Source organism: Sciurus carolinensis, chromosome 17 (assembly GCF_902686445.1).
Source record: "Sciurus carolinensis chromosome 17, mSciCar1.2, whole genome shotgun sequence".
Lineage (NCBI taxonomy): Eukaryota > Metazoa > Chordata > Mammalia > Rodentia > Sciuridae > Sciurus > Sciurus carolinensis.
In genome coordinates, this window is record NC_062229.1 from 56671296 (window position 1) to 56693500 (window position 22205).

General features: G+C 48.6%; 1 protein-coding gene across 1 annotated transcript in view; it reads right to left on the reverse strand.

Moving 5' to 3' along the window:
- Sh3bp5 (SH3 domain binding protein 5) overlaps positions 1-22205 on the reverse strand; it is a 73869-nt gene that overhangs the window by 12438 nt on the left and 39226 nt on the right. The window contains exon 4 of the mRNA XM_047531891.1: positions 2997-3161. Within this exon, the coding sequence (XP_047387847.1) occupies positions 2997-3161 (165 nt within the window). The remainder of the gene's footprint in view (positions 1-2996; positions 3162-22205) is intronic.

Consider the following 22205-nt stretch of genomic DNA (forward strand, 5'->3'; position numbering starts at 1 on the left):
GGCCCCGAAGGCCAAATTTCTTAGTGATACCCATTGGTGGTGGTGGTGGTAGTGGGGTGCTTTGCCACAGGCTTTGTGTGTGTGTGTGTGTGTGTGTGTGTGTGTGTGTGCGTGCATGTGTGTGTGTGTTTTGAATTTTATCTTTTTGGGACCAGAGATTGAACCCAGGGGCATTTAGCCACTGAACTGCAACCCCAGCCCTTTTTTGTTTTTTATTTAGAGACAGGGTCAGGTTGCTGGGATGACAGATGTGCACCACCGTAAGCTGCCTGAGTTTTGTTTTTGTTTTGTTTGTTTTTATTGTACTGCTGGGACTCCAACCCAAAGCCTCACACTTGCTCTACCACTGAGCTATATCCAAGAGTATCATTTTTAAACTCAGGAGTTCAAAGAAAAGCATTTCAGGCCTATTCAACCAAGAAGAAACCCGAGGAAGAGAAACACCAGCCGAGGTGGAAATCCTGGCCTGTGACCCAGAACCCTTGCTAATCAACACAGGTTGTCCCCATAACCAAGAAAAACCAAATGACTGGGCCACAAAGAAGGCACATAGATTGCCCTCCCAGGCCACCATGAAGCTCCAGGTGATCTCAAAAGGTCACAGTCATATTGTACAGTTCCACAGTATGTGCACTGACAACTCCAAAGAGCATCATTTCCAAAGACTGTTGTGAAAGGTACTTCCTGAACTGTACAATATGGAAGTCTGAGGACACTGTCCTTGGCAGCTACCCAGCATCCACTACAGCCCTAGGACTAGAAAAGGTTTTCAGAAAAGCAGAAGCATGTTTCATCCCTTTTTAAATTATTATTATTTTTATTTTTTGGTACCAAGGGTGCTTAACTACTGAGCCATATCCCCAGACCTTTTTAGTTTTTATTTTGGAACAGGGTCTTGACATATTGCTTAGGGCCTCGCTAACTTGCAGAGGCTGGCTTTGAACTTGCAATCCTCCTGCCTTAGCCTCCTGAGTTGCTAGGATTACAGACGTGCGCCACCATGGCCATCTGTTTCATGCTTTTTTAAGGCATAGAGGCAATGATTTCTGAAATCATTTCTTAAAGGAGGGTATGGATCTTCAGCGGGGCACCAGGGGTACTAAAAAGAAAGATGGGCCTGCAGCTAAGTTCTAATTTCCTTATTTATTTATTTATTTTTGTTTTTTTCTTTTGTGACTATCGGGCTTTGGCTTGTGAATATCCCTAGATCACTAACCTCCCCTGTTTTTTTCATGAGTTGATGCAGCTCAACAATTCCCGTCTGTGTTCAGCTCTACGAGCATCATGACCACTAGGGGGCAGGAGACTCACGGCCACACAAGCTGGAAAAGCCAGAGTGTCTCAGGTTGCCAGGAGAGAGGGCAGAAAGTCAACCCAGATTTGAGTCTTCAAGTGATCTGTGTGTCAGGCTTTCTATTTAAGGGTACTCAAGGCCGTCTTTAATTATTAGATACCCCAGGACTTGAGCCGCTGTGGCAGGTGAAGTGGAAAAGGGAGAGGCCATTGGCATTGCCTCCTGACTTTTCTATTCCAGGCCCATAGGCAGCTTCTCCCGCAGACACCCGGACCACAGTTGCGACCCCCACCCCTCTGCATGTCTCTTCTGCCTCATCAGCAAGGTCTCAGAGGGGGCGGCTGCAGCCACTGAAGTGCTGCTCACGTGCCTACCCTGCAGTGACCCTCTGGCCTTGCTGTGTTCTTTTTCTGGCTCTTGGATCCTCAGCATGGAACGGGACAGGGTATGCACAACCGACCGAGGCTAGTGCCGAAGGATGCCCAGAACACACGCCCGGACATCCCAGGGGCCATGCCTGGAAGAGAAGAGCAGTATCCAGGGATATTCTGCCCAACCCCTAGTAAACTCAGTAGAGTTAGCAAGTGTCACTGTGCCAAGCAACTGTCCCTGCTTGTTATGATCTGAAAGTCTGTGTCCCCCCAAATTCATGTTATAACCTAATCCTCCGAGTGACAGTATTAGGAGGTGGGCCTTTGGAGGGGATGAGGTCACGAGGGTGGGACTAGGCCCCTTGTGAAAAGGGGTCTAAGAGCTCATTTGTTCCTCTGTGGTGTGAGGATACAGCAAAAAGACAGCCCTCTCTGAACCAGGAAACAGGTCCCTGCCAGATCTTTCATCTTGGACTTCTCATCCTCCAGAATCACAAGAAATAAATTGGATTTTTATAAGCCATTTGGTTTATGGCATTCTGTGATAGCAGCCCAAATAAACCAAGAGAATACCCCTTCTGATTCTGAGCAGGGTGACCAAAGAGGTCCTGGGATCTGCTAAAGAGACAAAGGATAAGAGGGCATAAAACCCAACGGGTCTAATACTGGATAAAGGTCATCCACAGTCCACTTCCTACTCTACACAGGCTCCCTGAATCCCAGCCTCACCCTAGAAAGCCAGGCCCAAGTGCCTACTTCATTCTGGTCTTATTCACTATGACCCTCACCGCTTCCACCACCAGTATACACACACCCTAAATGAACATCAAGCATGGCTTTAGTTTTTTTTTCGAAGATAGGGTCTTACTAAGTTGGCCAGCAGGCCTCAAATTTATAATCTTCCTGCCTCAGCCTCCCAGGTAGTTGCGATCACAGACACACACCCTGTGCCAGGCAGAGACTGTTCATCAACTCTCCATCTGGGATTCCAAACCCAGACAGCCCTCCAGGGCTCCGGGAGGAGACCCTGGAAAACATGGCAGCTCCTGTGGGAGGCCCAAGTCCACTGTCAAGACCTTCGGGGATAACCTAATTCAGACAAACCTTAATACAGGGAAAGGGCAGCCCCACCTGTCACTGGATGACTATCATCCCTGAACGCAGCTTAGTGCCAGGCCCAGCCAGGAGACCACAGGAGAAATTGACCTGTGACTTTTAGAACATGCTTTTAGGCAACCTGGGCGTCTGTTTACTATACTTGGGGAAAAGCACCGTGCACACCCGAGCACAGACCCGACCCACACCCCCAGGACGCGGGCTATGAGTCCTACCCTCTGGGTGGCGTGGTTCAGCATCTCCTGCCAGGCGGAGTCGAACTGCCGCTTGTCGTCCTCCAGCAGCCGCTGCTCGGCCAGGGAGATGGTCTCTTTGGCAGCACGGAGCACCTCGGTGGCCCTCTGGAAATCCTGTGTGGCTTTCTGAGCCTCCAGCTGAGCCTGTGCAAAGAAGAACCCTCGTGAGGCCTCAGGTAATCATGGCAGGGCCTCCCGGGCCCATCGTACCCTCCGAATGATGAGCTCACCCAGGGCCCGAGGCACGCCCCATCCACCTCTGCTTCTCCACGGTGGAACAGCTTGGCACCTGCAGGGCCCTGTACGCAGGATGGGCTGACAGGTGTCTGATGGGCACCAGGTTGATGAATGGACAATTTTCAGAGTCTGGGACCCAAGAGATGAATGTGTCAGCCTGTGGCCAGAATCTAAGAGAACAGCAGGGACAGCCAACTGCAGCCTTTCTCAGAGACTCTGGCTCACTAATGAGTCCAAGGTTGACAGAGTGGTCCCTGACATCTTCCCAGGCCAGATCCAAGCTCAATAGATGACGTGTCAGAACAGAAAGCATCCCTGGCTTCATCCTAAGGATGGCGAGCTGTACCCATGGGTACGCACGCTTCCCCAAGACCCCGATGCTGGCCGGAAGCGGGGCTGTGACCGGGCTCTCAGTGGTGTCAACCCTGGCCCAGTTCTGTCACTGCCAAGTGGTCCCCCACTCAGTCCATGCTGATACCATGACAGGGCCGGTACAGCATCATCCAGGCAATGGAAAGGACCTCGTTGTGACAACAGAGTTGCTGCTTCTCAGGGACCTCAAGTGGGAGAAGCAACCTATGTTTTAGCTGACCACAGGTCACCCATGAGCATCTGAATTGTGATTATCCCACAATGAGGACAAGACACCCCTATGTTTAAAGACTTAGGACAAAAAAAAAAAAAAGAAAGTTGCATATTAAATTTTCTATTGGCCAGATGCAGTCACGCCTGTAATCCCACAGAGACTTGGGAGACTGAGGCAGGAGGATCCTAAATTCAAGGCCAGCCTAAGCTACTCGGTAAGGCCCTAAGCAACTTAGTGAGACCCTGTTTCAAAAAAAAAAAAAAAAAAGTGCTAGGGATGTAGCTCAGCGATTGAGTACTCCTCAGTACCACCAAAAATAAATAACAATAAAATAAAAATTTTAATCATGATGAAGTAACATTTGGGCTCTACCAGGCTCAATAAAATGTTATAATTTTAAATCAATCTAAAATGATTAAGATATACCAGGACATTTAATATTATATAGATGACTCACATTCTTTTTTTTTTTTTAAACTGGGGATTGAACCCAGGGCACTCAACCACTGAGCCACATCCCCAGCCATTTTTGTATTTTAGAGACAAGGACAAGGTTTCGCTAAGTTGCCTAGGGCCTCACTAAGTTGCTGAGGCTGGCTTTGAACTGGTGATCCTCCTGCCTCAGCCTCCTAAACTGCTGGGATTACAGGCATGTGCCACAACACATTCTATTTCTTTTGGATAGTAGGCACCCATTACCCGAGAGTAGGCCACATAACTAATATTGTGCAGCTATGTAGGAAATAAGCAGAGAAACAGGACAGTCACCATTTTCCATGGGTTCGTCTCAATTTCCCTACCAGAGGACGGGAAGTCACTGCCAAAAGTGGCCCTACTGCAGCACCCACCCTCCCACCCTCACCCTTTGTTAACCAGGTCCCTAAGTCAGTTACATGAGCCCCAAAGGGTCACCCGAGGGATAACCCCGGGACTCCGACAGGGGAAGGCCAGGGGCCTCACCCTTCCCCAGAGTGATTCTCACATGACTTGGAGAACTTTTCAGAAACCACAGGTTGAGGACACTTTATGGAAGAAAGTTAAAAGAAAAAGAAACCTCAGAGGCTCTGGAGCACACCAGCCCCTGGGCAAGAAACATCCTTGTGACCCGCGGTTACCACCCTGCTCTCCATCCAGTGACCACTGACTGCATCCCACACACCAGCCCTCCAGGTGCTGGGAATTTGCTGGGACAGTGGCGTTGGCTGAAATCAGCATGGAATAGACCATCCGAGATCAGTGCTGCAAGACTGCACAAAAAAGTGTCACAGGAGAGGGGAAAATACCAGTAGCAAAATTCAAAGGAAAAATGACTCAGTACGGGAACTGAGGAGGGTTTCTTCAGGAAGAATGATCCTGAGCTGAGGACTGAAGAACACTGATGACTTGCCACAGCAGGGTCCCAGGGGGCCAGGAGGAAGCATCTGAGGCTCTGAAGACCTCTTATGAATCTGTAGGATACTATGTCTTGACAAAAAGTTTGAGAATGATTTTTGGGGGGTACTCGGGATCGAACCCAGGGGCACTTAACCACTGAACCACCCCTCCAGCCCTTTTTTATATTTTATTTAGGGACAGGTTCTAAGTTGCTTAGGGTGTTGCTAAATTGCTCAGCCTTTAAACTCACAATCCTCCTGCCTCAGCCTCGAGAGCCACTGGGATTACAGGCGTGCACCACCATGCCCAGCAAGAATGGATTTTTGAGGGTTGGGGTTGGAGCTCAGTGATAGAGTACTTGCCTTGCATGTGTGAGGCACTGGGTTTGATTCTCAGCACCTCATAAAAAATATATATATAATAAAGATCCATCAACAACTAAAACAAAAAATTTAAAAACAGAATGATTTTTTTTTTTTAAAAAGGAATTGACTAGAAATCTTGAATGAATGCTAGGCTAACCCTTCCAAAGTGTCTGGAGGACCTACCTGCTGTGGATCTACTGTGTGGCCCCAGGACCAGGCACCCACATCCACTCAGGTGTGCCTCAGCTACACAATAGGATTAAGAATGCTCACTCTTCTCGAACCAAGTGACCTGCCAAGAGCCAGGCAGCATGATGGGCTCTCAGTCATCTCAGCATCCCGGCCAGGCCTCCAACCCACCCTTGGTTGTTCCAGGCAAGACAGCTCCAGGCCTCAATCTGCCCAGACAGGCTGCAGGGAAGGGTGAGGCCCAGCCTCTTCCTCCACCTACAGACTACCTACAGCTTCAAACCAAGTCCAGGAGAGAATGATTCATCCCACAGGTCCCCCAGCATTTTCCAGAATGGAATCTGTGTTTTTGATTTCTAGGAAATCTCACAATTTTCAGTTCAGCTCCATTTAAGAGTAGACTCTCCTCCCCTGGGGCTCTTGCTTGCCTATACACCCTTTCCTCATGGGTGAAGTGGGACACCCTCATGGAGACCTTCTGAAGCAGCTGCTGCACCCCAGTCCCACACCTCTTCACATCCTCGCCAGGCCAAAGAAGGGAAGCACACCTCTCTGTAGAGGGGACGGGAAGCCTGTTTGGTGTGGCCTTTTAAAACACGCTCTCTGCCAACCTCCCAGCACATTTCTGAAGTTTCTGCAAGATTCGTTCTCTCCTGTCTGGTGGCATGGGAAGCACCCTGGCTTTGTCCTGTCACATATCACAGTCCGAGGAAGGGCAGGGCTCAAGTCCACACACAGCCCAGGGCAGGGCTCAAGTCCACACACAGCCCAGACATGGGTGACCAGGCTCCACCATTTGCCCACTTGCTGGTTCGTTCATTCAAGCTGGCGCTGGGCATCTGGTTCACAGCCTCCAGGTTCCTTGGGAATAGAGGCTTCATGGACCAGGGTGACGCGACGCGCCCCTGTGACTCATTTACTGCTAATGAGGGGCCATGGACAAGGAGTGGGCCTGCAGCAGGGCTCTGTTACAGACTACATGTTTGTGTCCCTATGACATCCACACACAGAAGCCCCCGCTCCTAGTTTGTCTGCACTGGGAGGTGAAGGCAGTAATTAGGGTGAGATGAGGTCATGCGGGTGCCGCCCTCGTGATGGGGTTAGTATCATCCTAAGGAGAACTCTGACTCCTTCACCGACAGGGACCAAAGATGACGTGCGCACACAGCACAAAGGTGGCCTTCCACAAGCCAGAAGAGCGACCACGCCAGACGATGAAGTCTGGGTCCCTTGGTCTTGGAACTCGCCAGCCTCCAGACTTAACTGTCAGAAGTAAATTTCTGCTACTTAAGCCACCCAGGCTCCGGTGTTTTGTTACAGCAGTCTGAGTAGACAAAGACAGCCACCGGGATCAAAAAGGAACTGCTGTAACAAGTACCAAAAATGTGTTTAAAAAAAAAAAAAAAAAAAAAAAGCTTTAGAAGTGGGAAGTCTTGAGGTATGTGCTAGAGATCACATTTCCTTTTTTTTTTTTTTTTTTTTTTTTTTTTTGGTGCTAGGGACTGAACTCAGGTGCACTTAACCACTGAGACGCATCTGTCCCCAGCCCTTTTTTAAAATATCTTATTCAGAGACAGGGTCTCACCGAGTTGCTTAGGGCCTTGCTAAATTGCTGAGGCTGGCTTTGAATTGGCGATCCTCCTACCTCAGCCTCCTAAACCCCTGGGATTATAGGCGTGCACCAATGTGCCCAACCCATCACACTTCATTATTATTATTATTATTAATTATTATTATTTGTAGTACTGGGGATTAAACCCAGGGGTGCTCTCCCACTAAACTACACCCCCAGCCCTTTTTACTTTTTATTTTGACAGAGTCTCATTAAGTTGCCCAAGCTGGTCTCAAACTTATGATCCTCCTGCCTTGGTCTCTGAGTAGCTGGGATTACAGGTGTGCACCACTGTGCCTGGTCCCCCAAAATACATTTTCTAAAACCACACACACAAGAAAGCGCCAGGCAGGAGCCCTAGAGGAAGGGGAGTATCCTTTTGCTTGTTACTAGCAGGACAATCCATTCATTGATTAAGTCCCTCCTGGAGGCTCAGCTCTGGAAGGGACAGACCTACATCTACATATAAGGGACTCCAATTCAGTCAGGAAAATAGGCGTGTTCATTAGGAACCCTAAAACAAGGCAGGCCTTGACAAGTGACAGAGGTGTAAAATACCACAGGAACAGGAGAAAGGGAGAGAGTAGGGTGTTAAAGGTCTCCCAGGGAAGGTTCCTCAGGGGAGAGGAGGTCGGGCCTGCCCAGCCACATCCCAGAGTTCCCACACGCAGCTCACAAAGGTCATTTGACCCAAGGCTGCTTTCCAGCGTCATCACGGGACCTGTGACCTCCAGAGTCAGAAGCAAATTTAGCACTCCCAGAGAGCGCTGGCCATCTTGCCATGCTTACCACGGTCTGAAAGAGGACGCCTAGAAATCTCTGGCACATCCAATCAAGTTTAACCTTCACACCTAACAGAGGACCCAGGCCCTGGTATGAAGGCGTAATGGGAATAAGGACCTTCCACCCACAGGCTCCATCACGTGCACAAGTCACAGAGTGATTCACTGTCAGCAGAGAAACCCAAAGAACAAAGGGAAGAGGGGAGGCCCTGCGGAGAAGAGTACCACAGAGGACAATGTTGGCAGGGCCCAGGGCTGAGCTGGAAGACGCTAAATATCTTCATGACTCATGATCTTCACAGCTTTCAGGGAAACGGCTCCATGGAGACAGTTTTAAAAGGCTGCCCATGAATGAATTCCATAAGTGACCTTCATTACACGCTGTCCCAAGCATGACCGTCAAGCACTTGGAAATGCAAGAGCATTCCAAAACGTGTCAAGCACGAAGGGGCTGCGTGGGGACAGTGGCCACTGTCCAGGCAGTCAGGAGAAGGGAGTCGGCTGCAGTCATGACGGTGACTCAATGTCTGCTCCAGTCCAGAACTGCTCTCGGAGCAAGATCACCCGGACATCTGCACTGGCTGCGACAGAGGTACCGGGTGGAAGGAAGTTTACAGACTTCTCATTTTTATTTTTTTGGTACCAGGGATTGAACCCAGGGGGTCTTAACCACTGAGCCACATCCCCAGCCCTTTTTTGTATTTTATTTAGAGACAGGGACTCGCCGAGTTGCTGAGGCTGGTTTTGAACTCGAGATCCTCCTGCCTCAGTCTCCAGAGCCTCTGGGATAACAGGCATGTGCCAGAGCACCTGGCGAGCCTCTCCTTTTTCTAAGGAGAGCCCAGAGTTGCAAGGGAACCTGCTGATACCCTACAGCTCTCTCATATCCTGCCAGAGCCAGCAACCCAGAGCCCCTACCTGAAGCCCCTGGCCTGAAGCTATTTCTGCTGGGTGGTTCTGACCCTAACATCATCCCTGGACAGCCTACCTGTCAGCAAGGAGATCAGCAGAGGGACTGAGGATGGGAACACAGACCGTACAAGAGTTGCTACCTTCCAGCTGGGGCTCCTGTCCTCACGCAGATCTTACTAACACCCCAACCAGTTAGCTCTGAAAACTGGAAAGGGGCTGGGCGCGGTGGCGCATGCCTATAGCAACTCGGGAGGCTGAGGCAGGAGAATGGGGAGTTCAAAGCCAGCCTCAGCAACTTAGTGAGGCCCTAAGCAACTCAGTGAGACCCTGTCTCTAAATAAAGTATTAAAAAAAAAAGGACTGGGGATGTGGCTCAATGGTTAAGCACCCCTGGATCCAATCCCCAGTACAAAAAAAAAAAGACCTGCAGAACCCCCTAGATACACGAGCAGGCACTGGGAGGACAGTGTGGGCACAGAGGTGGCGGCACATTCTTCTAAAGACTAGAAGACAGAAGCCTGGGGGATGCAAAGGCTTTCAAGCTTGAGGCCAGCAGGAACCACAGTGGGCAGTGGGCACTTCAGAGGGAGGCTGGCTTCTCCTCCTTTGAATGCCTGGGCCGGGATGGACCTGCTGCCACGGGGGCAGAGAGAGGCCCAGGGGCTTTCTGTCCCCTGTTTTTATGTTTCAGCGTGATGCAATTCTGTCCTCGCCTCTCCACAGAGGAGGCTGTGCACAGGGCTGGGAAGAATCCTCCCCCAGCCAGAAGTTCATGAACAAGTCTCAGATCCCTTTCCAACCTATTCACGGAAGATCAAACAGCTTTGAAAACACTGTCCAAACCCCCTATGAGCCTCAGTATCAAAGTGGAAAAGAGACGCCATCTCTTGTCAGTTTTACTAAAGCTGTGATTTTTACCTGTTTTCTAGGGACTCCTAGGGATCAGTTGTTGATAGGCTGCCTGAGTCTTTCCCTCTAGAAAGTCCCTCCTACTACCCCTTCAGACTTCTGCAGGAGGTTAAGTGGCAAAGAGCCAGAGATGGGTACTAGCCATTTCTGATAGCACTGCTCTGCCTCTGAGGTTGTTTAGGATAAAAATATGATAATCAGAATTATCCCCAGCCAGGCCTATTGGTGTTATCCCCGCAACTTGGGAAGATCAATCAGATTAAGAGAATTGCAGGATTGAGGAGAGCCTCAGCCACTTAGGGAGACCCTGTCTCAAAATTTCAAAAAGGGGTCATGGTGGCACCGGTTTGTCATCCCAGAGGCTTGGGAGGATCATGAGTTCAAAGCCAGCCTTAGCAACTTAGTGAGGCCCTAAGCAACTCAGTGAGATCCTGTCGCTAAATAAAATATTTTTTAAAAAATAGGGTTGGGGATGTGGCTCAGTGGTTAAGTGCCCCTGGGTTCAATATCTGGTACAAAGGGCTGGGGGTGCAGCTCAGTGGTAGAGCACTTTCTAATATGTACAAGGCCCCGAGTTCAATCCCCAGTACTGAAGTAGGGAAAAATTATCCCCAAATAGTTAAGTTTCCATTCAGAAGCATTTTGTAGTGAGAATTCCATTAAGCTTTTTTGGTTCCTTGATTTTGACTGGTGTTCCAAATTTTTTTTTTTTCATTTTCATTCGTCAGATTTATTAGTATCAGTCCATTTCTACTTCAAAATGGCAGATTTGATCTATTGAATAGACTCATCCATATCAAACTTTACTAACTTATATCAGGGAGTTTTCCACTATTTTCATCTAACTCCATTTTCCTGCATCTATTGCTATTGTTTTGTCTTGCAGTACTGGGGACAGAACCCAGAACCTTGCATGTGCTAGGCAAGTGTACTTTTTTTTAAGGGGGAGGTATCAGGAATTGAACTTGGGGGCACTAAACCCCTGAGGCACATCCTCAGACCTTTTTTGTATTTTATTTAGAGACAGAGTCTTGCTGAGTTGTGGAGGGCCTAAGTTGCTGAGGCTGGCTTTGAATTCACGATCCTCCTGCCTCAGTCTCCTGAGTTGCCGAGATTATAGGAGTGGGTCACCACCAACTGCAAGTGCACTCTTAAATTTCTTCTATGTTCCTTCAAAGCTGGCTTTGAATAAAACCTATTTTCCTACCCATTTGATCTTGAATACATCTGGAATCCTGAGTGTTATAGCCCAGCCTCCCCTCCCCCCATATTAGGGTCACATTACCACTCAGCGATACCCCAGCCCCCCACATCAGAGTTTTACAGATCTAAAAATCCACCAAACTTATAGGGCATGATTTTTACTTAGTACCAAAGGTTACCACATACAGTCTGAGCCATTACTACTCTAAAGATTATTTCTTCCAACATTATAAACTAAATATGTGTAACCAAAAGAACCAATTATTTATATATACACACACACACACACACAGCCACACACTAAACTAAATAAAAGACGCATGGTATGGATTTATTCTTAGAGAAATATGAGGAAACTGATCTGCAGAGCCCCAGGGCTGGTGGTTTTATCAGTGGATGGGCATGCAGCTGTTAATGTATCATCTGTTGAAGGGGCTCCAGGGGGTTAGAAAAACAAAGGTCAAACAGTTTTGCTCTGTCCTGGGGTTAAAGATGAATTGCTTAAAAATAAAAATTAAACAGCTATTACTTGCTTCAAAACACAGTTACGAGTGGGAAGAGGGAGCTGGTGGTGGAGTATGTACACAGAGGAAATAAGATTAGCCAGAGGTTCACAGGTGGGGCCCCATTACATTTTTTTTCTCTACTTTGCACATATTTGAATTTTTTTTTTTTTTTGGTGGGGGTGGGGGAGTACCAGGGATTGAACCAGGGGTGCTTAACTACTGAGCCACATCCCCAATCCTTTTTTGTATTTTATTTAGAGACAGGATCTCACTGAGTTGCTTAGGGTCTCACTAAGTTGCTGAGGCTGGCTTTGAACTCATGAGCCTCCTGCCTCAGCCTCCTGAGCTGCTGGGATATATTTGAAATTTCCTGACCTAGTTTCTGCAGGATGATCCCTATTCTTCAGTCACCTAGGGTCTCAGACTGACCAGGGTGTTTGACTCAAAGGTTTGACTCAAAGGCTGGTGACATTGGGGAGGGTTGCTCAGGATTGAGTCCACCTGTTTATCTTCAGTGCTGGGTGTGAGCCTGCAATTCGCCTCTGGACGCTGCATGCACATCCAAACCGTGCCAAAGGGCCTCCCATTACACTTGGGCAGCACTTGTTCCTTTGCCTCAGGTTGGCACCTTCTATCACCCTATAGAGTCCCCCTAACTCATCTAAAACCTACTGGCAGGAAGGGATCCTGGCCCTCTGCCTCCCAGGACTCAGGATGCTACTCAGCCCTCAGCCCAATCAGCTCATGGAGGCTGGTCAGCCAGCTCATTCCCAGGATTCATTCCCACATTTCCATCCCCTTTACCATGATTGGCAACTTATATGGCTTGTCAGCCACGCCCAGTGGGTCCTCCAGGAGTAACACATCCCAAATCAAATCCTTCCTGTTGCTGCAGGGACACAACAGATGCTGTGCTCTTCCTGCCCACCCTTGCCAGAAGGATGCACCCACATTCCTTCCCAGGCTTCCTGCTCATACCATCTGGACCTGAGCAGTGTTCACCTGCTACAGAACTATAGACTGGCAACTGGGTGCCATGGCGCGCGCCTGTAATCCCAGGGGCCAGGAGGCTGAGGCAGGAGGATTGTGAGTTCAAAGCCAGCCTCAGCAACTTAGCGAGGTCCTAAGCAACTCAGTGAGGCCCTGTGTCTAAGTAAAATACAAAAAAGGGCTGGGGATGTGGCTCAGTGGTCAAGTGCCCCTGGGTTCAATCCTGGGTACCAAAAATTAAAAAAAAATAAAAATAAGAACTATAGACTGGCAAGAGTTGGGGCCAGGTGAGGCAAGGGCCAGGACAAGGGCTAGACAGCAGTGCCCAAGATCCAGACCCACTAACAGCACCCTGGGGAGCCACCACCACACACAGACCCCTGGTCCACAGAACCATAACACAGGGTCTCTAAGCTGAAGGAGACAGAAATGATACAGATCAACCATTTCATCTTATAGACTATAATTCAAGAGTCCAACAAGTCAAAGGGCCTATTCAAAAGGACAAGACTGTGTATTCTACCAATCCCAATCCAGGTGACCTTCCCTTCTGCCATGTTGGCCATGCACCCATCTCCTCTGCCCCACAACGCACATGCCACGTACACTGCCTCTAAATTCTTCAAATGTGCAGTAAATGGAAGTTTGTGTGCTGTCCCAAGGCCATTTTGATCCTTCCTGCACCTGTGTGTCTACTTGGCCTCCCACGTCGTCAGTCCATGCCTCTGCATCTTCTATTCTTAAGGTCTAAAAGAGCCATTTCTCCGGGTGTGGTGGCGCATGCCTATAATCTCAGCAGCTGGGGAGACCGAGGCAGGAGGATTCCAAGTTCAAAGCCAACCTCAGCAACTTAGCGGGGCCCAAGGCAACTCAGTGAGACCCTATCTTTAAATAAAATACAGAAAAGGGCTGGGGATGGGGATGTGGCTCAGTGGGTAAGCACCCCGGGGTCAATCTTGGTACCAAAAGGTGGGGGGGAAGCTGTTTTGTCGTTCCACTGTGGTGCATAATACAGATTTGGGTCATAAGAGACACCCTGGTCATCACCCAACATTTGAAGGGAGTGGAGAGTGATGCGTTAAGCCAGAGGGCAGGGAAGAACTGGGAGGAATCCACATGCTCTGTAATTACGCCACGTGACAGTCCTTTGCGGTTGATAAGCAGGTGCTGGTCTCTGACCAGAAGGACGAAACACAGGAGCAGAGAGATGGGTGGATAAGGAACCTGGATGCTGGACCTGGGAGCAGAGCTGACTGGGAGGTGTCAGGTGCCCTTCCTCTTCCTCCTCTCCAGTGGAGGAACCAGGGGGCCAGCAGCTCCCCAAGTCCTGGTTCTGCTCACACTTCCAATCAGCAGCACAAGGGCAAACATCCCCCTGTGGCTCTCTAACCTCCAGGAACCCCAGCTCTTACCACGCCAGAATGCTAACAAAAGACACATTCCAGTGTCTTGCACAGAACTGGCATTGATCGGTCAGGACAATCAGAGGCTATGAGGCAGCAGACTGTGCCCAGAGAACTGGGAGGCACAGGGCACATTCCTGGTACCAACAATGACCATTGTTTTGGGTCTACAACCTTGAATAAGTCACTAAACTTCCCAGATCAGAATGCCAAGGCCTCTGATAACACCCAGGAAGGCTCAGTTACAGTACTGAAAATACGTGGTCCCCACAGGGACACACAGTACAGCGCTCTGTAAAGCGTTGAGACAGGGGTGGGCGGGGAATCAGGCTGAGGCGACAAAGTGCTATTTTGTTATCTTCCTTATTATTGTACATTTGCGATTTTTCCATTAGAAGTTTACAAAATTTACAAAATTGATACAAATTTAAACATCACTTCTTAATCAGGAATTTTGTTGCTATTTACCTACCACATGGTTCTTTCTTTAAACTCAAAACTATGTTGCTGGGTGGCTCAACAGCCTAATGGGGGAAGGTTCACACTGCTTATCAAATAAAAAGTAACAGCTGTAGTCAGGTGCAGTGGTGCACACCTGTAATCCCAGCAGCCTGGGAGGCTGAGGCAGGAGGATCGCAATTTCAAATCCAGCCTCAGCCACTTAGTAAGGTCGTGTCTCCAAAATTTAAAAAAAGGGATGAGGATGAGGCTTAGCGGTTAAGTGCCCCTCGGTTCAATCCCCACTACAAAAAAAAAAAAAAAAAAAAAAAAAAAAAAAATTATTAACATAGGTGTGAAGATGTGATCTTTTAAAGGTTCTTCAGTTAGAAGTATTTAGGATTGAAAAGATATAGTATCTATGAAGAACTTTCACATTCTGCCAGGAAGGACAGCCAGGGAGATGAAAAGGTGACCAGCAAGGTGTTCTCGGCCACGGAGGGTGCTGCTGACGAGGGGATTCATTCATTATTGTCTTGATTTTCGCGTGTACTTGAAGGATTTCACCAGAAGAAGGTGTAACAAGTGTGGAAGCCTTTGCTTCCGTGATTGCTTTTGCTATTTCCCTGCCACATAATCGAACTCAAGAAATTATTCCTCCAAGTACAGGGAAATCAAAACATGGGGCAAAATTTTAAAATAACAAATGAAACAAGCAAACCCAAAACAAGGAGATGCCTGGAAGGCCGGCAACGAGAGGAACACAAGAATCAATGCTGCCTGCCTCAGACAGGGGGCCAGAGCCAAAGTGCAGGTACTGGGGTGAGCCCGCCCCTCCCTGCACCCCACTTCCACTGCCCCGAGGGAGGGAGCATAGAAGGAGCCGGGAAGAGCCTAGAAATCCCCGCTGTGTCACCAGCCTGTACTCCTGCTCGTAAGAACTGTTGAACCCGGTTTCACACCCAAGGAAACAGGTTAAGGCTCAGGGCACATGGAAACACAGGAAGGGACCTGGGTCTCAGATCCAGGCCTCCTGGCTCTACCCCTGCAGAGAAAGAGTACAAACATGGACCCCCGTGATTCCACTTCACCCACGGTGAGGCTTACGAAGCCACACTGGTGGTTAAGCGATCCTGGGTTCATCCCTGGTACCAAAAAACAAAAAAGCAAAAACGAACCAACAAAACCAAAAGCCACAGCTGGGCACGGTGGGCACACCTGTAATCCCCGTGGGTTGGGAGGTTGAGGCAGGAGGATCTCAAGTTCAATGCCAGCCTCAGCAACTTAGAGAGGCCCTGAGCAACTCAGTGAGACCCTGTCTCAAAATATAAAATAAAAGGGGCTGGGGATGTGGCTCAGTGGTTAAGTGCCCCTGGGTTCAATCCCCAGCACTGAATTAAAAAAAAAAAAAAAAAAGCTACAGAATCCACTGGGCCACCCCTAGATCAATGAGCCCCACACCACCACCTGCACCTCCCCTCGGCCTAGCACTCTGGCCAAGACTGCTCGATCCCTCCCACCCCCAGTTCTTGGCCAGATTATTATTAAAGCTTTCTAACTCATCTTTCACTTGCAATCTAACCCCCAATTTGGGCATGAAATGGTTTAGCAGTACTTATCAGCAGGACTACAGGCTAGACTTCCTGGGTTAGCAACTGGCACATAATGGGGAGCTAATAAACACCCTTCCCTGGCCCCTTTTATCCTCCCTCCTTCAATTTAAACACCACACAGTATAAATTCAGTCTCACATCATTGCATGGAGGGTACCTGATAATCTCACTAATGGGCATATCTGGTGGAATGGCTCCCCTGCCTATCAATCAACCCTGCCCACAACAAAATGAAGTCACAACAGATTCTCACTCCTCTTCCACCTGGAGACACCCACCACTCACGCTGGTTCTTACGCATGCCATTCCCTCTGCTGGGAACCCACAGCCTTCCCTGCTCTTCCCCACCTAGGGGACTCCTACTCTTCATTCATTCACTCACTCATTTTTTTGGTATCTGGGATTGAACCCAGGGGTGCTTAACCACTGAGCCACATCCCCAGCCCTTTTTTTTTAAATTTTTTATTTTAACGCAGGTTCTAAGTTGCTCAGGGCCTCACTAGTTGCTGAAGCTGGCTTTGAACTTGTGATCCTCCTGCCTCAGCCTCTGGAGCCCTTGGGATTATAGGTGCACACCACTGGACCCAGTTCCTACTCATTCTTTAAAACCCATTTGGAATGTCCCATCGTCTGAATTCTTGTTCTAGTATAGCATGCTGGACTCATATCAAATAATCGTATCTTCTTTCTTAAGACACTTTCTAAAAAAACAAAACAAAAAAAGCTCTTGGCCTCCCTCAGCCTCTTCCTCATAGTGAACGGTCCTGTTCTTCCAGGCTTACTGGTTTCCCTCCCTTTTGAACTCCCACTGTTATTAGTCAGCTTTGCATCGCTGTGACCAAAATACCTGACAGGAACGATTTAGAGGAGGGAAAGTTTGTTTTGACTCACAGTTTCAGAGATTTAGTTCGTGGCGAGCTGCCTCCATTGCTCTGGGCTCACGGTGAGGCAGATCATGGTCAGGCACGGTGCCAGCTGCTCTGTTCACGATGGCCAGAAAGCCGAGTGGGGGGGGAGGGAAGGTGAAGCCCTGCAGGGCACACCCCCAGGGACCCGCCAGCCACACCCCACCCACCTCCAGTTACCATCCAGTCAGTCCATTAAACCAGGAGGGACGGACTGGGTTATAGCTCTCACGATCCAATCATTTTACCTCCAAAAATTCCTGCATCAACACCAGAGCGTTGGGGAGACAACTCACATCCAAAGCGTCAACACCCGCTGAGCTTAAACCTCCCAGCACTTGATAGATAATTCATTCAGAGGTAGACTGCACGGCCCAGCAGCAGCTGAACACATGAACTTGCAGAACCAGAGCTCTGTGGGAGCAGGAAGGGCAGTTTACACACTCTCACCCACAACACCGAGCACAGAGGCGAACACACGTCCCTCCAAAACCGTCCTTCCAGGAACTTTTTAAAATTTGTTAAGTTATACAGGACAGTAGAGTGTATTTCGACCTATCCTACATACATGGAGTATGACTTCCCACTCTTGTGCTTGTACATGGTGTGGAGTTTCACTGGTCATGTATTCACAGATGAACATGGGAAAGTGATGTCCCTTTCATTCCACTATCTTTCCTATTCCCATCCCTCTCCCTTCCCTTCATTCCCCTTTGTCTAATCCAATGAACTTCTATTCCCCTCCCCCATTTATTGTGTGTTAGCATCCGCATATCAGAGAGAACATTTAGCCTTTGGCTTTTGAAATTGGCTTATTTCACTTAGCATGATAGTCTCCAGTAAATGTACTGGCAAATGCCATAATTTCATTCTTTATGGCTGAGTACTTTTCCATTGTGTATATTTACCACATTTTCTTTATCCATTCATCTACTGAAGGGCATTTGGTGGGTTCCATAGTTAAGCTATCATAAATTGAGTTGCTATAAGCATTGATGTGGTTGTGTCACTGTAGTATGTTGATTTTAGGTCCTTTGGGAATAAATCAAGGGGGACATCTGGGTCAAATGATGGTTCCATTGCAAGTTTTCCCTTCCAGGTACTTTTATTATGTCCTCTCTATCGCTATCCGACACTCAGGTCTAGAAGGAATAATCCCTAGCTCCTCTATGTTGTTTTTCTAAGGAAGGTCATGATCATACTATGTTGATGTAAATCTGATTATCCGTCTGTAGTTTGTGAGCCACCACCATTCCCAAAATGATAATGACCCCAAACTTCCTCAAATCCTGGCTGAGGCAGGAGGATCCCGAGTTCAAAGCCAGCCTTAGTGAGTCCCTAAGCAATTTAGTGAAACCCTGTCTCTAAATAAAATATGTAAAAAGGATCAGGTTCAGTGCCTGGGGTTCAATCCCTGGTACCAAAAAAAAAAGAAGCTCAAGGTTGAGAGACACAGATGGAAATGAGGGCTCAGTATCAAGGAGGGGTAGCACAACTTAGGACCCCCATTAGCACATCGCAAGAAAAAGCCAGGGGATCTTAAGAGTGCAAGTGCAAAGTCACCACAGTCCAGTGGCCAGAGCAGGCCGTCAGAAAAAACGGCAGGGTACCCAAGCCACACATCCAGGGCCCTCTGGCCGCTGAAGCCCTATCACTTTGGGTGACTGAGGACATGTGTGGACAAAACAGGAATAGCCCCGTGAAGGGGCCAGGGCAGCAGTTGTGTCCACTGCCAGGGAGGTAAGCCTGGCATGAACTCTGAGCCACGACTCCTGGAAGATCACCCACTTCCCACCTGGTATCACCAAGCACAGCAGGTCTAAGGAGCTGGGGACTTTTCCTCTAAAGGGTCAGGAACAAATCACAGGCAACAGAAGCCGGTGGCAGTGACACATGCCTATAATCCCAGCAACTGGGGAGGCTGAGGCAGGAGGGTCCCATGTTTGAGGCCCCAGCAACTTAGCAAGACCCTGTCTCAAATAAAAAGGACTGGGGATGTAGCTCAGTGGTACAGCACCCCTGGGTTTAATCCCTTTATTCTAAAATCCCAGGCATTGGGATGGAGAAAAAGAAAAAGGTACCATACAGAAGAATCCAAGTATCTCTGGGCTGAGATGATTATGTCTCTGGCCTCCATAACTCTCTCAATTGCAAGTATCCCTCCTCAGTGCAAGCACCTTTACCCAGCATGCACCAACCACCCGGAAAATGCAGGAAGGACAAGATGCGATTTCTGCACTCAAGGAGCTCACGATCCAGGGCAGGGTTTTTCTTTTCTTTTTTGGTACTGAGGATTGAACCCAGGGGCACTGAACCACACTGAGCCACAGCCCCAGTCCTATTTTTTATTTTTGAGACAAGGGCCTAAGTTGCTGAGGCTGGCTTTGAACTCTCGATCCTTCTGCTCAGCCTCCTGAGCCTCTGGGATTACACCATGCCCAGCTTTGCTCTCCTTTTAATCAAGCAAAGGTCACAGCTAAGCAGCGCTGTCCACTGAACTTTCTGTAATAATGAAAATATCCTTTCCCTGCTGGGTCCCCAAATAGTAGCCATCAGCCACATGTAGATACTGAGGACTTCAAACAACACCTAATGAGACTGAGGAACCAAATGTATAGCTCCATTTAATGTCAATTTATACTGAAGTTGCCATGTGTGGCTAATGGCTACTGTCACAGAACTAGTCGGTCTGGGGAGGAAAACATCGTAGGAAGAACCCAAAATGCAGTGATGCAAAACATTCCACGATTACTCAGAAATTGCAAAACGTGATGTTCCCAGCAAATGCGAGCACCCACAGAAGCCGGAGGGTGCACAGCTCGCTCACGTACAGAGAAGCACAGATGCCAGGAGAGGAGAGGGCAGGGGTTGGCCAGACGGCAAACACCCAGCGTGTGGTGCTCAGCCTTGGGCTTGACGCTATGGATGCTGGCAACAGAAGAGACGTGCTGTATTAGAAATGAACAGAGTCAACAGAAGACGCGTGTAGAGAGAGATGTATTTTAAGGAATTGACTCCCACCATCATGGAGGCTGGCAAGACCCAGTAAAGAGTTGATGCTGCAGTTCAAGCCCAAGGCAACTGATGCAGAAGCTCCTCTTACTCGGGGTAGGCAGGTCCCTCTTTGTTCTATTCAGTCATCGAATGGCTAGAACACACACATATGACGGAGGGCAATCTGCTTTACTCAAAGTCCACCAAGTAAAATGTCCATGTCATCCAAAAACACCCCAGCAGACACCGAGAATGATGTTTGACCACATGCCTAGGTACCATGACCCAGCTAATCGGACACAGAAAACCATCATATGCTACTCTTGAGCAAGGCTCTTGAAAGAACGGATTTTGGCCAAATCATTCAGATGGGAGAACTGGGGTAAAATGGTGGCAGTAGGAGGTGGAATGTGACCTCATAGTCCACGTAAAACATGAAGGCTTGCACCTAAGATGTGGCAATGGGCAAGGAGTCAGTTAATTTATATTTGTAATAGACAGTTTGAGCAGGGTGCAGTGGCGAGTTCAAAGCCAGCCTCAGCAACTTAGTGAGGTCCTAAGCCACTCAGTGAGACCCTGTCTCTAAATTAAAAAAAAAAAAAAAAAAAAAGGGTTGGGGATGTGGCTCAGTGGTTAAGGTCCCTGGGTCCAATCCCTGGTAGCCCCAAAAAAGAAAGATCTGAAAGCATGAATGGATTCTGTGACTTAAGACACACACACTTACACCATTGCAGGAAGTTAGCATTTCCTTATAGGACAACACAAGAAAAGGGGAAGGAAATTATCCACTCACCATAAAGAAAGGAAGTGGTGCAGCAAAGAGACACAGGCAGGTGTAGTCCCTTCCCAAAGGGGCCTATGTGCTCAGCGGCCTGCGCCCACCTGTAAGTCTTTCCAACCCAGAGCCTTTCTAGAAGATAAATCACAGCACAGATGTGGCAGAGTCTGCTAGCTGCTCCTAATATCCACTCTCCCCTTTGTCCTTGGAAACAGCCCTGCCGAGCAAGCTAGAAGACTCCAAGCCAAGCCTCCCTCACAGCTGCCTGTTCTAGCAATGAAATGGAAGCAATAGGTTGAGGGAGACTTCCAAGCAGATTCTTTAAAATAGAAGAGGCAGCTGGGTTTGGCGGCGCATACCAGTAATCCCAGTGACTCAGGAGTTGAAGCAGGAGGATTGCAAGTTCAAAGCCAGCCTCAGCAACTTAGGGAGGCCCTGAGCAACTCATTGAGACCCTGTCTCTAAATAAAATACAAAAAAGGACTGGGGGTGTGGCTCAGTGGTTGAGTGCCCCTGAGTTCAATCCCCAGTACAAAAAAAAAAAAAAAAAAAAAAACATAGTTAAGGGGAAAGGACTGGAAAGAGAAACCAGAAAGTGGCTGGTGAGTCAAGGGAAGGAGCCCACATTCCAGAAGATTCTTCAGAAGAGACTCATTTGATGTGGCCTCCCATAAAACCATTTGGAATTTGGTCTGGGGCTGTTCAACTCTCAGTAACCGTGTCAGTGAGGGTTGTTGGGAAACAGGGGAAAAAAAAAAAAAAAAAAAAAATCTTAGCTGCAGTTATCTTAGAGAGTCCATTCCTTCCTAGAAACTCCAGGCTTGGGAGTAGCCGACAGCAGCGCCAGCACACGAGTACTTCTCAGTGTGCTACTGCTCCTGTCCCCGTCTTCACGTGTGCCTGCTGGAGGCTGCGGGCCGACCAGATCCCTCACAGCTGCACGTGCCAGGAATTCAGGAACCCAGGGGCAAAGGGCAGCAAACCCCAAAGCAACTCTCCCCCTCCGGCTGATGCGTCGAAGCCTCCCTGGGATGGTAACAGGACTCCCAGTTGCATCTGAATTTCAGGACAGCCTTCTATAAAATCATCTAAAATTCAAATTCAACTGGGTGTCCAGCTAACCCTAATTTTGGTTTAAACTCTATAAGGACATTTCGCTGTATAGAATGGAAAATCTTGCCTCGGGCGGAGGGTACGACTCAGTGGCAAATGGAGCGCTTCGTGTGTGTAAGGCTCTGCGTTCCACAGGGAAGGAGGAGAGAGAGATGACAGAAGTCTGCCTAGGATTTTCCACTGGGTTTAACATGTGGTTCCTTTCCCCGCATGTCAAACTTCTGCCCCACAGGGAGCAGCGGCACACACCTGTAATCCCAGCAGCTCAGGAGGCTGAGG